Genomic DNA, 13654 nt, shown 5'->3' on the forward strand with positions numbered 1-13654 from the left:
TGTACCTATGCTAATAGAGAATGTGCAAAACTTTTTAAGATATCAGTAAGAAATGTAAAACGTTTGTGGAACACAAACTTTGAAGTGTGGAGTCCTAGCAAGAGCATACTAATTACTGATGTTTCCAAGGGGAAAAGTGGAGGCCAGCCCATGCTAGAATGCTGGGTAGCATGGTTCTAGTCTTCAGTAAGTACTTTCTGATTCAAATTGAATTAACAACTTAGTTTGCCAATTAATTTTTAACATAATCAAACTAGCAATTCTTAATATGAAAACAATTATCTTGTTCTTTCATGTTTAATTATTCTATTAGTCATTTTTTAAAATTCTGCAAAAGACAATGGAGTACATGTCAGAATATAAATACTGTTTTTAACTGTAGCTAATAGTTCCACAGAAAACTCTGCCACACTAACTCTGGAATTTCAGATGAGTTTTGGAGCAGAGAAAGATAATAGAGTTAGACACTGTCTTTATAATATTTTGCTAAAGGACCACAAATTAAACTGTTATTAATTAAAAATATTAATAAATTATTAAAAGTAGTTATAACACTTTATCATCTCTCTTGGTGGTCACCAATAAAAATATCCAGCTTTCAACAGAATTCTGGAGTACAGAAGAGACTCAATATTCATTGAGCAAAGATATGAGCAAATAAATTGATGGATAGATTTATTAACACAAAAGGAACAGGGTGGGAAGAATTTTCAAAGAAAGTAAAGGCAACAGATGAAAGAGAAAACAGCAGTAAAACTGAAACAAGTATTATACGAGAAACATTCTACAATTTCTATGAAAATATTGGCCCAATAGTTTTTAGGGATAAAAGATAAATGAAAAATAATAAATTACTGTCATCATAAAAGATATGGAAACCAGCCAGAAAACTCTTGCCTGTTTACTTTTGAACAAATCCCTATTGCATCAGCACCTTAATTCTGTTCAGTGTCCTGTAAAAAATTTAAAGTAGAATCAAAAATGGTAAAGCAAAAGGAAAAATATATTCAAGGATAAGGAAGTATTATATATGACACCTGATTCAAAGAACTAGGAAATTTTGGCATGACAAACTTTGTCTATACGTAAATAAGGGAAATTTGATTCAAATGACAGACTGGCCATATATTCTCTCCCTTTTGAAGGCCCAGTTAAAATTATGTTAAAGATATAAAAATGGTGATATACCCTAACACTAACAAAACGAGAGGAATTTTGTTAGTAGATGATAGATTCAACTCATTTCTTGAACTCAGACATTCAATGATGTTATAATAACTAATAAAGGTGGAGGAAGTCACAGATTAAAAGTAGAATTTCCCAATCTCAGCACTATTGGCATCTTGGGCCAGGTTATTATTTGTTGTGGGGTATTGTTCTATGCATTGTAAAGTGTTTGGCACCATTCTTGGTCTCTACGCACTAGCTGCAAGTGGCATCCACCCTCCTAGTTGCAGGATCAAAAAGTATCTACAAACATTGCCAAATGTTCTTTGGGGGACAAAATCGCTACCAATTGAGAATCACTGAACAAGACTAGGGGTCAAAAGAACTAAGTCAAGAAGGGAGTCTGTCTACCCTATAAAACACAGGAGAGACTCAGCACTTGGAAATACCAAACACAAAGAAAAAAAGCTGCTGAAAAGGGGTAAGCTACAAGAGACAGTCACATTTCTGTACATCAGCATAAAAAACAGTAAGATAATGTACTTTAATTAATACCAATTAGTAATGACACAAAACCAAATAATAATATGGCAAAATCCCCACATCTAACTAAAAATGAACACCTTTGAGGAAGACTTTTTGAAGCTTGAAGGAAATACATTTAATAAGGTTTTAATAAATGAAGTTATCAACTGTTTCCAAACTGACTTCTAGTTAAATCAAAATGCAAATAAGAATGGGTGAAGTGCATATAAGTGTGTGAGTGCTGCTTCATATGGAAAAGAAAAAGCCAAGGTTAGCCAAGTTGTACCTAAAGATGACATGTTAATGGAAATGGCCTTATTGAGAGTAGAAGACTGAATGATAGTCCCCCAAAAGACATGTCTACAGCCAGAAAACTGCAAGTGTGATTGTATATGAAAAAGGGAACTTTGCAAATATAGGTTAAAGATCCACATGAGAATAGCTTGGATTATTCAAATGGACCCTACATCTGATGATGTGTCCTTATGAGACACACAGAGCAGAGACACAGAAAGACAGAGGAGATGACCATTGAAGACAGAGGCAGAGATTGCAGTTAGGCAGTCACAAATTAAGGAATGCTTGCAGGCACAATAAGCTGGAAAAGTCAAAGAATAGCATTCAAAGGGAGCCAGCCCTGCCAATTCTTTGATTTTGGACTTCCGATCTCCAGAATCATGAGAGAATAAATTTATGTTGTTTTAAGTCACCAAGTTTGTACTAATTTGTTACAGCAGACATAGGAGGCTAATACAAAAGTATCAACATAATATACTGTTAGTGATTGAGGTCTCATGGACAGAAGAGCCTGGGCACGGAGCAGAGACTTCCCCAATTATGTTCCTTCTGTTGGTCCTTCCTTCCCAAAGCCTTCCCTGTTGAATGGGTTGAGGAGTTTCCGTCACACTACCCAGTCACTGGCATTGAGGAATCTGAGTACAATCTCAAGCAGTGTATTATTAATAGTAAAAAAAGAAGGCATCATGGAGATGGGTAACATGATGAAGTAGGGAGCTCCAGGACTCATTTCATCCTCCAGGGAAACTAGTAAGCAGTTAAGAACTGTCTGAAACAACTGTTTGGGGGAGCCAAAGACCAGAAGAACATTGCAGACCATCCAGGACATAGCAGAAAGAAGAGGCTGCTAAACTGCAATGAAGAACTCTGCATGCTGCATCAGCTGGTGCCCATCCCCCACTCTCATGACAGGCTACCTTGGGATCCAGTCCCTGGCTAGAAATAAAAATTCCTGCTCCCCAAGAATGAGGAAGTGGGGTTGGGCACGGCAAAATACTGATTATGGCTTTTGCTTAGTGAACTCAGATCACTGGGTCCTGGCTCTGAGGGTAGCTACAATTTCAACTAGCCCAGGATAAAAAGGAGCTAACAGCCTGTTTCAACCCACTGTCAATGTGTGGAAGAAGGGGTTAGAATTAAAGACACAGTGCCTTCTTAGGGCTGTGGGGAACAATTTGTGGAAAGGTGGCACTTTTCCAATAAAAATGTATGTGGACCCGGGTGGGGTGGGGCATGGCCCAGCACTGTTCACTGTTTTCTATTGGCAGAATCAGATCACTGGGTCTCGGCTCTGAGCTATAGGTTCAATCCACCACCACCACCACCCTGGACAAACGCAACTGGCAGCTCTGTTTCAACAATGCCCTCAATAGGGGCAGGGTTGGTTGAGACTTAAAGGCATAGTAACATCTTAGGACCATGGAGAACAATTTACTGAATAGCACTATCTTCTGGGCAAGCCAGAAAAGCACAGATTCGGAGAGTCATCAAAGAGGTTTGGCGTCCTTCTGGGTCACCTCCCTAGGGCACTTTGGAACTGATCTGTGCCCACTTTGTGGGTCTATGTCCCTGTTTTGACTGGTAAACATAGACTCCTTGGGAAAGTCCTTTCCATGATGACACTCCTCCCAGAATTTGATGTCCAGGCAAAGCAGCTAGAAGCAACGAAAAGAGTATAAAAACAAACAAACAAAAAACTAAACTAAAAAGGCAAAACAAAAAGAGACAGAAAAATAAAAATTCCTGAAGAAGGAACACAGGAGAGGAAGCTTTCTCCTAGGTGTGAAACAATTTCAAAAAATAGAACAATCTTAAAAATTGTACTGCATAGTCAAGGCAAAAATCCGATAAAGAAGACAGAAAAAATCTGATCAGTTAAACATAGGTAATTCTAAAGGCATATAATAAGTTGAAATGAATGTCACAGTGTACCTTAGCACAAAGTCAATCATCAAGAAAAGCACAGGCAAGAGGAAGAAACTGACTTCCAGAGTAAATTTATCACGATAATCAGATGCATAGACACCAGCAACAAGTTACAAGCCATACTAAGGAACAGGAAGATACAGCCCAGTCAAAGAAACAAATTAACCTTTAAAGGATAACACAATTTGGAACAATCAATCAAAGATGTTCAAATAAAATTCCAAAATCAATTTAAGGAGATGAAGGAAAATGTGGCTAAGGAGATAAAGAATATTAACAAGACATTGGGTGAGCACAAAGAAAAATGTGAAATCACAAAAAGAATAATTAAAAAAATGATATAGTGGGTGCAAGGGTAGTTCAGTGGTAGAATTCTCACCTGCCATGTGGGAGACCTGGGTTCGATTCTCGGCCCAGGCACTTCCCAAAAAACAAACAAGCAAGCAAGGAAAGAAAAAACAAACAAAAATTCAATACATGGGCTGCAATAATGGGATACTCACATGGAAGAAAGATGAAATGTGACTCCAGGCATATAGCGTACAAAAAAAAAAAAAAGACAGGGGAATGAAAGACACAATAGGAGAGATTAAAAATACACTAAAGGCACACAACAGATTGGAACAAGCAGAAGAAATAGCAAAATAGAAGAAAGGATAGTTGAACTTTTGCAGACAGAAAAACAGATAGAGAAAAGAATTTTAAAAATTAAGTAGGGTCTCAGGGATTGAATGACAGCATAAAGCACACAAACATACATGTCAGGGGTGTCCCAGAAGAAGAAGAGAAGGGAAAAGTGGAAGAAAGATTATTTGGGAAAATAATGGCCAAAAGTTTTCCAACTCTTATGGACATAAATATATATGGTAGAATCACAATGTACTCCAAACAACATAAGGCCTAGTAGACCTACTCAGCGACACATACTAATCAAAATGTCAAATGCCAAAGGTAAGGAGAGAATCCTGAAAGCAGCAAGAAAAAATGGATTTGTCATATGCAATGGAAATTAGGTAAGAGTAAGTGCCAATTTCTCATTTAAAAAAACATGGAGGTGAGAAGGCAATGACATGTTAAATTTAAGATATTGAAAGGGAAAAACTGACAGCCAAAAATTCTTTATGTGGAAAAACTATCCTTCAGAAAATGAAGGATAATTTAAAATACTCACAGAAAAGAAACAGAGAATTCAACAACAAAAGGTCTGTGCCACAATAAATAAAAAGAGAGTTTTTCAGACTAAAACAGAGGTTTGGAGGAGGATGTAGAAATTAAGATGCTCAGTAAGGGTGCCCAAAAAAGGTGGAAAAAAAGCATTAAAAAGATATGACGTATTAAAGACAAAGGATAAAGAGGCTGAAGCAAGTACTGCCTTTCCCATAATAACACTGAATTTTAATGGGTTAAACTCCCCAATGAAAAACCGCATAATGGCAGTATGGATAAAAAGAATATAGTATATCCATCTATATGCTGTCTACAAGAGACTCTTTAAACCCAAGGACACAAATAGGCTGAAAGTGAGGTAGGAAAAAGATATTCCACACAAATACTAAACAAAAAAGAGTTAGGGTAGCTATACTAATATTGGACAAAATAGACTTTAAATCAAAAGCTCTTATAGGGACAAATAAGGACACTATATATTAATAAAAGGGGCCATCCACCCAGAATAATTAGCAATATTAGCTATTTTAGAAAATTCCATGTCTAAAAATGTATTACATTTCTAAAAACAGTATTTATGGACCTAACTATTGTGCCCCAAAATACATGAAGCAAACACTGGCAAAACTGAAGGAAGAAATAGGTATCTCTACAATAATTGCTGGACACTTCAGTGCACACTGATATCAGTAGATAGAACATCAGACAGAGGTTCAATAAGGAAACAGAGAATTTGAATAATATGATAAATGATCTAAACCCAACAGACATAGACAGAACACTGCACCCCAAAAACAGCAGGATATACGTTCTTCTCAAAAGCTCATTATTCATTATCCTGGATAGATCATATGCTGTATCACAAGACAATTCTCAATAAATTTTAACAGATTCAAATGATCCAAAGACTCTCTCCGCCCATAATAGAATGAAGCTGGAAATCAAAAGGAAGGCAACCAGAAAATTCACAAATATATGGAGGTTAGACAAACTCTTCAACAATCAGTGGGTCAAAGAAGATACTACTAGAGTGATCAGTAAAGAACTGGAGATGAATGAAAATGAAAACACAACATATCAACTTATGGGATGCAGTAAAGTCAGTGCTGAGAGGAAAATTTATAGGCCTAAATGCCGGCATTAAAAAAAGAAAGAACTAAAATCAATGAGCTAACGGCACACCTGGAGGAAGTAGAAAAAATAACAGCACACTAATTCTAAAGTGCAAGCAAATAAGCAGAAATAAAGAAATAATAAAAATTAGAGGAGAAAGAAATGAAATTGAGAACAAAAAGAAAAAAATGAGAATCAACAATAACAAAAGTTGTTTCTTTGAGATGATCAATAAAATTGACAGACCCTTGCCTACAATGGCAAAGAAAAGAGAGAACATGCAAATAAATAAAATCAAGAATGACAGATGGGACATTGCTACTGACCCCACTGAAATAAAATAAAGATCATAAGAGAATATTATTGACAAGTCTATGCTAACAAATTAGACAACTTAAAAGAAATGGGCAATTTCCTAGAAACCCATGAACCCCTACATGACTCAAGAAGAAACAGAAGAGTTCAACAGAACAATTAAAAATAAATAGATTGAAACAGTCATCAAAAATCTCTCACAAAGAAAATCCCAGGACCAGATAGCTTCACAAGGGAATTCTGCTAATCATTCCAAGAAGAATTCATACCAAACCTACTCAACTTCTTCCATAAAATTGAAGAGGAGGGAACATTACCTAACTCATTCTAAGAAGTCAACATTACCCTAATACCACAGCAAGGTAAGATACAAGAAAAGAAAATTGCAGACCAATTTCACCAATGAATATAGATGCAAAAATCCTCAACAAAATATTTGCAAATAGAATCTAACAGCACGTAAAAAAGAATTATACACCACTACTGAGTGGGTTTTATCCAAGGTATGCAAGAGTGGCTCAACACAAGAAAATCAATTCAAGTAATAAAACACATTAACAAAAGGAAAGGAAAAAACAACATGATTATCTCAATTGATTATCTCATTTGACAAAATGCAGCATCCTTTCCTGATTAAAAAAAAAAAATTTCAAAAGATAGGAATGGAATGAGACTTCCTCAACATGATGAAGGGAATATATAAAAAGCCCACAGCTAATATCATACTCAATGGTGAAACTGAAAGTTTTTCCTCTATGATCTAGAACAAGATAACAAATGCCACTGTCACCACTGTTATTCAACATTGTGCTAGAAGTTCAAGCTATAGCAAAATTAGGCAAGAAAAATAAATATAAGATATCCAAGTTGGAAAGAAAACAGTAAAACTTTGAACATTTGCAGATGACATGATCCTAAATATAGAAAGTCCTGAAAACACTATAATAAAGCTATAATAGCTAATAAACCACTTCAATGAGATGTTGAGATACATGATCAGCATGCAAAAATGAGTAGTGAGTTTATACACTGGTAAGGAGGCATCTGAGAAAGAAATCAAGAAAAATTCCATTTCTGATAGCAACTGAAATAATCAAATATCAAAGTATAAATTTAACAAAGGATATAAAGGAGATCTCTATACAGAAAACTACAAAACATTGCTTAAAGAAATCAAAGAAGACCTAAATAAATAGAAAGACATTCTGTGTCCATAGACTGGAAGACTAAATATCATTAAGATAACAAGTCTACCCAAATTAATGTGTAGGTTCAATGCAATCCAAATCAAAATTATAAAGCCCACTGTGCAGAATTGGAAAAGCCAATCATCAAATGTACTTGTAAGGGTAAGGGGCCCTGAATAGCTAATGCATAACTGGGGCCCAGCAATTGCTCTCTTGATACATCACTTGGAGACACTCTCACACATGCTCAGGATTCATGTAAGGATGTTAATTACGTGCACTGTTCATCATAATAACAAAAAGTACAAACAATCCAAATTCCCATCAACTGTAAAATGAATTAATAAACTGTGGTAATTCTTACCAGGGCATTCTACATGCAAACAAATGAACTATGACCACATACATCAAAATGGAAAAAAATCTCAAAATCATAATGTTGCAAGAATGAAGTTATAGAAGGACATAGTTATGATCCAATTTGCATAAAGTTCAAAAGAGACAAAAATTAGCACTATGTTATTTAATAATACATATTTTACAGGTGATAAAATTAAAAAGAATGATTAAAACCAAACTCAAAATTGTAATATTTTCCCCTCTGAGAAAAGAGAGGAGCATACAGTTGTTTCCATAATACTGGTAAAAATCAAGTTCTTAATTTTGGAGGTGGATACTGGGGTATTCATTTTATAATTGTTATTTAAAATGTTTTACATACTTGGAAAAGTGTGACATATCCTAATAGAAATGAATTAAAGAAAAAAACAATACCAGACACCATGACACATCATTGTAAACTATCAGAAACTAAAAGTATGGATTTTAAAAGCTTCTAGAGGAAGAAAGTATTGTCTAAAATGAAACACAAGTTATCAGTCACATTTGATAGAGTAATAAAAATGAAGAAGGCCTTGAATTTTCTGAGAGAAATTATGTTCAATTTAAAGTTTTAAACCTGTTTTAGTTTTCTAGGTTGCTCACACAAATACCATGAAATGGATAGGCTTATACGATGGGACTTTAGTGCTTACAGTTTTGAGGCTAAAATAAATCAAGGCACTGATGCCAAAAGAAAGCGTCATCGATGCAATGTTTTCTTTCCTAAGACTGTGGCATCCTGGGGCTGGATGCTAGGGATTCTCGGTTCTTAGTTCATCACATGGCAACATCTCCTGATCTTTCCCTTTTCTTCCAGGTTGCATTGATTTCAGTTTCCTCTGTGGCTTTCTCTCATGTCTGAATTCCTTCCATTTTTAAGGGATTCCGGTGATAGAATCAAGACATGTCCTGAATGAGGTGGGTCACACCTTAAATGAAGTAACCTCATAAAAGATCCTACTCTACAATAAATTCACACCTACACAATTGTATTAAATTTAAGAAAACGTTTTTCTGGGGCAAATACTTCAAACTACCATCATATGCAAACTATCCATTAATTGAGTGGAATATAGAATAAAGAAATTTTTAGGCATACAATAATACAGAAATTTTATCTCCCATGCACATTTTTTTAGGGATGGTACTTGAAGGTCAAAACCCAGCACATCAAGTGAAACACTGTTCACAGGAAGCAGTGGACACCCAATAGAGCAGATCTTCCTGGCCCTGGCTTACCTCTGTGAAATCGACCTAGAGAGCCATCTTTGCAAACCAGAGCAGGAAGCATAGGGTTTCGAGAAACAGTAAACGAACAAACAAATAAACAAATGTCAAGATATTTGAAATATCTGAAGATAGAGTAAAATGTAGGAGGTTTACAAAAAAATTAAAGGGCAATCTTTTCAAACTGAACTCTGGGAATATTCTTCTTTAAATGCATAAGAATTGTAGCAACCTATTTATAGAAAACTAAAACACTGTTTTGTAAGAAAATAAAAACACTATTTAAATAGCTATGGAAATGAAAATGCTGTTTACTGGTTTTCAACATTTAGAACCAGCCTACATAAAGATAAACAACAGAATAAAATGCAAATATTTTCCCATGTTCTTAATCATACAGAGATAGGAGAATTCACTGAGAGAAGGATGGGAGTGCTAAAGTCCTTAAAATCCTTATCTTTTAATTAAGAAGTAGTCTCTATAGCTAATGCTAAAGAATTAAATTAATGCAGTTCCCTGTTTATACAGCAGAAAAATTCTTTGTTGTGGAATTAACTCTCATAAATTTAAAGGAGATAATGTACTTTATTTTGCTAAACAAATTTATGAACTCCATAAGCATACTTTTCATGGGACATAGATATGCCTTGACAAATCCAAAAATTATAAAGAGATACCAAGATATATTAAGGGCATAATGAAATTTGACATTGATATCAAGAATTATCGATTCAAATCTTTTTATATGACCCTTTAAGAGTTTTCAAAAATAATAAACAAAATGATAAGGTGAATGTGGCAATCCTATATTCTCATGTAAAGGATAAGAAAAATGAACCAAGAAAGACAAAATCAAGGGTTATAAATTGGAAAACATTTGTTTTGACTAACAATTTCCTTAGGTGTTAATCAGCTGCCTATTCTAATCTACTAAATGTATTTAATGATGTCAACCAGTATTCTGATTATTTTGCTTATATTAAGTCATTTAATCCTCACAACCATATGATTATGATTAGGGTACTGTTTCATCCCCCATTTTATAAAAGAAGAAACAGGCACAGAGAGGCTAAATTTCTACAATGAACACATTCAAAGTGAGGCAGAAAGATACATTCAGAAACATTAAAGCATCAATTGAGGTTACCATTCTCTCAATCTGATGACTCCTTTCTGCAAACTCCCTTGAAGTTCTGATTCCATATTTTTCTTTGTATTTGATATTTGTGATTTTAAAAGAGGCAAGGTAACAGAATGACTTATCATCTGAAAGACAAACAAAAGACCCGGGGTTAAATATAATGAGTTCCTTGTCCCTCGCTTACTATAATGCAGTTTATTTCTACCTTCAAAAAATTATTAGAGAACACTTTTCAATATTTGATAATTTCATAATTACAGCCAACTAAAATGGCAAATTCAGATCCCAAAATACACTTTCAGCATACCTCATTTACAGATATTTATACCTATCAAAATTTTATACTATTTGATGCGTAACATAATGGAAATATTAAAAATAATTGCTGAAATTTTGTAAAAATTATCAATTCTTTAAAGAATTTCTAACATAAGTATTATCACAGTGAAACTGTATTATGAGAATACATTGAATGGGATATAATCTTTCTATGCTATTGGTAAACTTACTTAAATAGAAGACTGCAATGACTGTTTTGACTTTCTTTTTCCTAGGACAATAGTTATAACATCCAATGATGACTTTTGCTGGTCTAGTTTTCTTCCTTGATTTCTTTGCAACCCTAATTTACTCTGAAATTCCACTTTTGGCCTTTCCAAAGTCAGTCTTCTAGTTTTCTACCATTTTCCCCAGCCACTCCTTCTCAGTTACATTGGCAATTCTTTATTTTCACTCTACGCTTAGACATCCCAAGGTGCAATCCTTTTAGCCTGGTCATGCCAAGCGCTCCATCTGGGAAATCCTAACTGTGATGACCTTGACCACCAACTATTTGCTCATGACCCTAACTTTTTTACTTCCAGACCAGAATTTTGTCATGAGTTCTAATTCTCTATCAACTTTTAGAAGATTATGCATTGGACATCCAATAGCCACCTTAAATATAATATTCTGAAAGTAAAATGCTAATTTACCTTTTCCTGTCCTCAAATTTGCTTTATTTGTTTTATTTATTGTCTTCCTGAACCGGGCCACCATCTACTCAGTCACCCAGGACTTGGCTTCTTCATCATTTCTAACATTCAATCTGTCTCTAAGTCCTATTGGTATAATCCCTTTGAAATCGTTTTAATTCCTTACCCCACTCATGCAAGCTACTTCCTTAATAAAGGCCCCCATCAACCAGCTGATGTCTATCCAAAATAAAATGACTTTCTAAAACAAAAGAAGTCCTCCATCTTTATTTTCTGTCTAAATTGCTGTCATTACAATCTACTTCAGGACCCAGACTAGAAATCTTGGAGTAATCTTAGATCTCTCCATAATTAATCAAGTTTCTGATGATGCTATCAACTAAATTTTAAAAATTTAACCTCTATGCACAAAATCCACTACACTCCTGATCTAGCTCATGACCTACTCATTTGTTTCTTGCCTGGAAAATTGTAACAGCTTTTAAAATAATATCCACACCTCCAGTTCTGTTTTCCTCAAATCTGTTCACCATACAGTAGACAGAGTGATGCTTTTAAATTGTAAATTTGACAATATCACGCCCATTATTAAATTAAGGCACTTCCATTATTTCCTATGAGAAAGAGTCTCTTCTTTAACATGACATGCATTTTCCTTGATGAGGATCCTGTTTACCCTTTAGCACCTCTTTGCCACCTTCTTTTTAAGATTTATACTGCAACTAAAGCAAATAGTTTACATTTGTCTGCATTGACCATGCTGTTTCCCTTCCATAAGTTTTGGCTCATGCCAACCCTTTCACCTGAATGCCCCTTTCCCGGGAATGCTCTTTCCCCGGACCTTTCCACTTTCTAAATCCTACTCATGACATCACCTCTTGTTGAGGGAAGTTTCTGAAAACTCAAGGCTGAGATAGAAACATCATAACTTCACAATTAAAATATCTGGTGAATTTATATACTTGGCACTTGCCACATATTATATTGATCTAAGATTCTAATTCTGTTAAGAGCTCTAACTTTGCACACGCCACTGCATGATAGTGATCTATAATTTTAGTGCACTAGAATATCAGCTCCTTGAAGGAGTGCTGTGCCATTTCTATATTCAAAGAAGAGGCAGTATTTCAAATATTATTAGGGAAAATGACAGTACCTTAAACTTTTTATGTAGCAAGGGATTGATTTTTAATTAATTATTTAAATATTTGACACAAGTGCATAATACATCAAACTGTGTTAAACATTATAATTTTAATTTAATTTAAATTAAATTTTAACATTTTTCAGATTATAAATACTTTATCAGAAACCCTGATGAACAAAAAAGTATATATAAGGGAATAAAAATAATATATAATCCACTACCGGTGGCTTTGGTTTATTTTTTGCTTTCTATAAATACTATTTTACTTGAGAGACTAATGATCACCATTTCAAAATTTTCTTTATTTCACTTAAAAAATTGATTCTAAGTGCTTTCCTACTTTAAAAAGTGTATTTCTTCATTCAAAATGAGATGTGGAAAATCATCGGGAAGACATTTTACCCTAATAGTTTATTATTTGTTCAGTTATGTTTTGATAATATTTTTATTTTTAAGATTATAGTTTTACTTTCATCAATGGAAAAGCAGATAAATGAATATTTACCAAATTCCTTATAGATACTAAGCCTAGTATAATTTCTTTTCACATCTATTGTTCTTATTAAATTTAATGGATCCAAGCTACTTCTCCTAGCATATCATGACAAAATTTAACAAATTCTATTATAAACTTTAAATTAAAATTCATCTTACAGTGGAAGAGCTGTTTTATTCTCTAACATATAATATCACAACATTTTCTTTAGGATTCTACCAGTTAGGCAAAAATCACCTTTTGGAATCATGTAGAAGTAAAAATTAATTTTAATATGTATTTAAGTACTTTTAAAAGTTCTAAACATATAAGCAGCATGCTATATGATAGTTTTATTGGCCCTTTATTAACTGAATTTCAGTAATATTGACTTTTTATATTAATAAATAATATCTATTATTTATTGATTTTTTCATTATATGCTGATCATATAATAGCAGCCATTTATTGAGTTCTTATATGTTAGGCTCATTTCACTAATTACATAACTGAGCATTTAAATAATTTTTATATAAGATCAATTGGAGGCTACAAATAATTGTAGTGCTGTGCTTGGAAATTCATAGCTTTTTTGTATATATGTTATTGTTC

At 34.0% G+C, this 13654-nt stretch overlaps 1 protein-coding gene across 1 annotated transcript in view; it reads right to left on the reverse strand.

Moving 5' to 3' along the window:
• LOC143663415 (transmembrane protease serine 11F-like) overlaps positions 1–13654 on the reverse strand; it is a 62714-nt gene that overhangs the window by 31507 nt on the left and 17553 nt on the right. Inside the window, exon 3 of the mRNA XM_077137093.1 lies at positions 10453–10571. Within this exon, the coding sequence (XP_076993208.1) occupies positions 10453–10571 (119 nt within the window). The remainder of the gene's footprint in view (positions 1–10452; positions 10572–13654) is intronic.

Source organism: Tamandua tetradactyla, chromosome 19 (assembly GCF_023851605.1).
Source record: "Tamandua tetradactyla isolate mTamTet1 chromosome 19, mTamTet1.pri, whole genome shotgun sequence".
Taxonomy (NCBI): domain Eukaryota; kingdom Metazoa; phylum Chordata; class Mammalia; order Pilosa; family Myrmecophagidae; genus Tamandua; species Tamandua tetradactyla.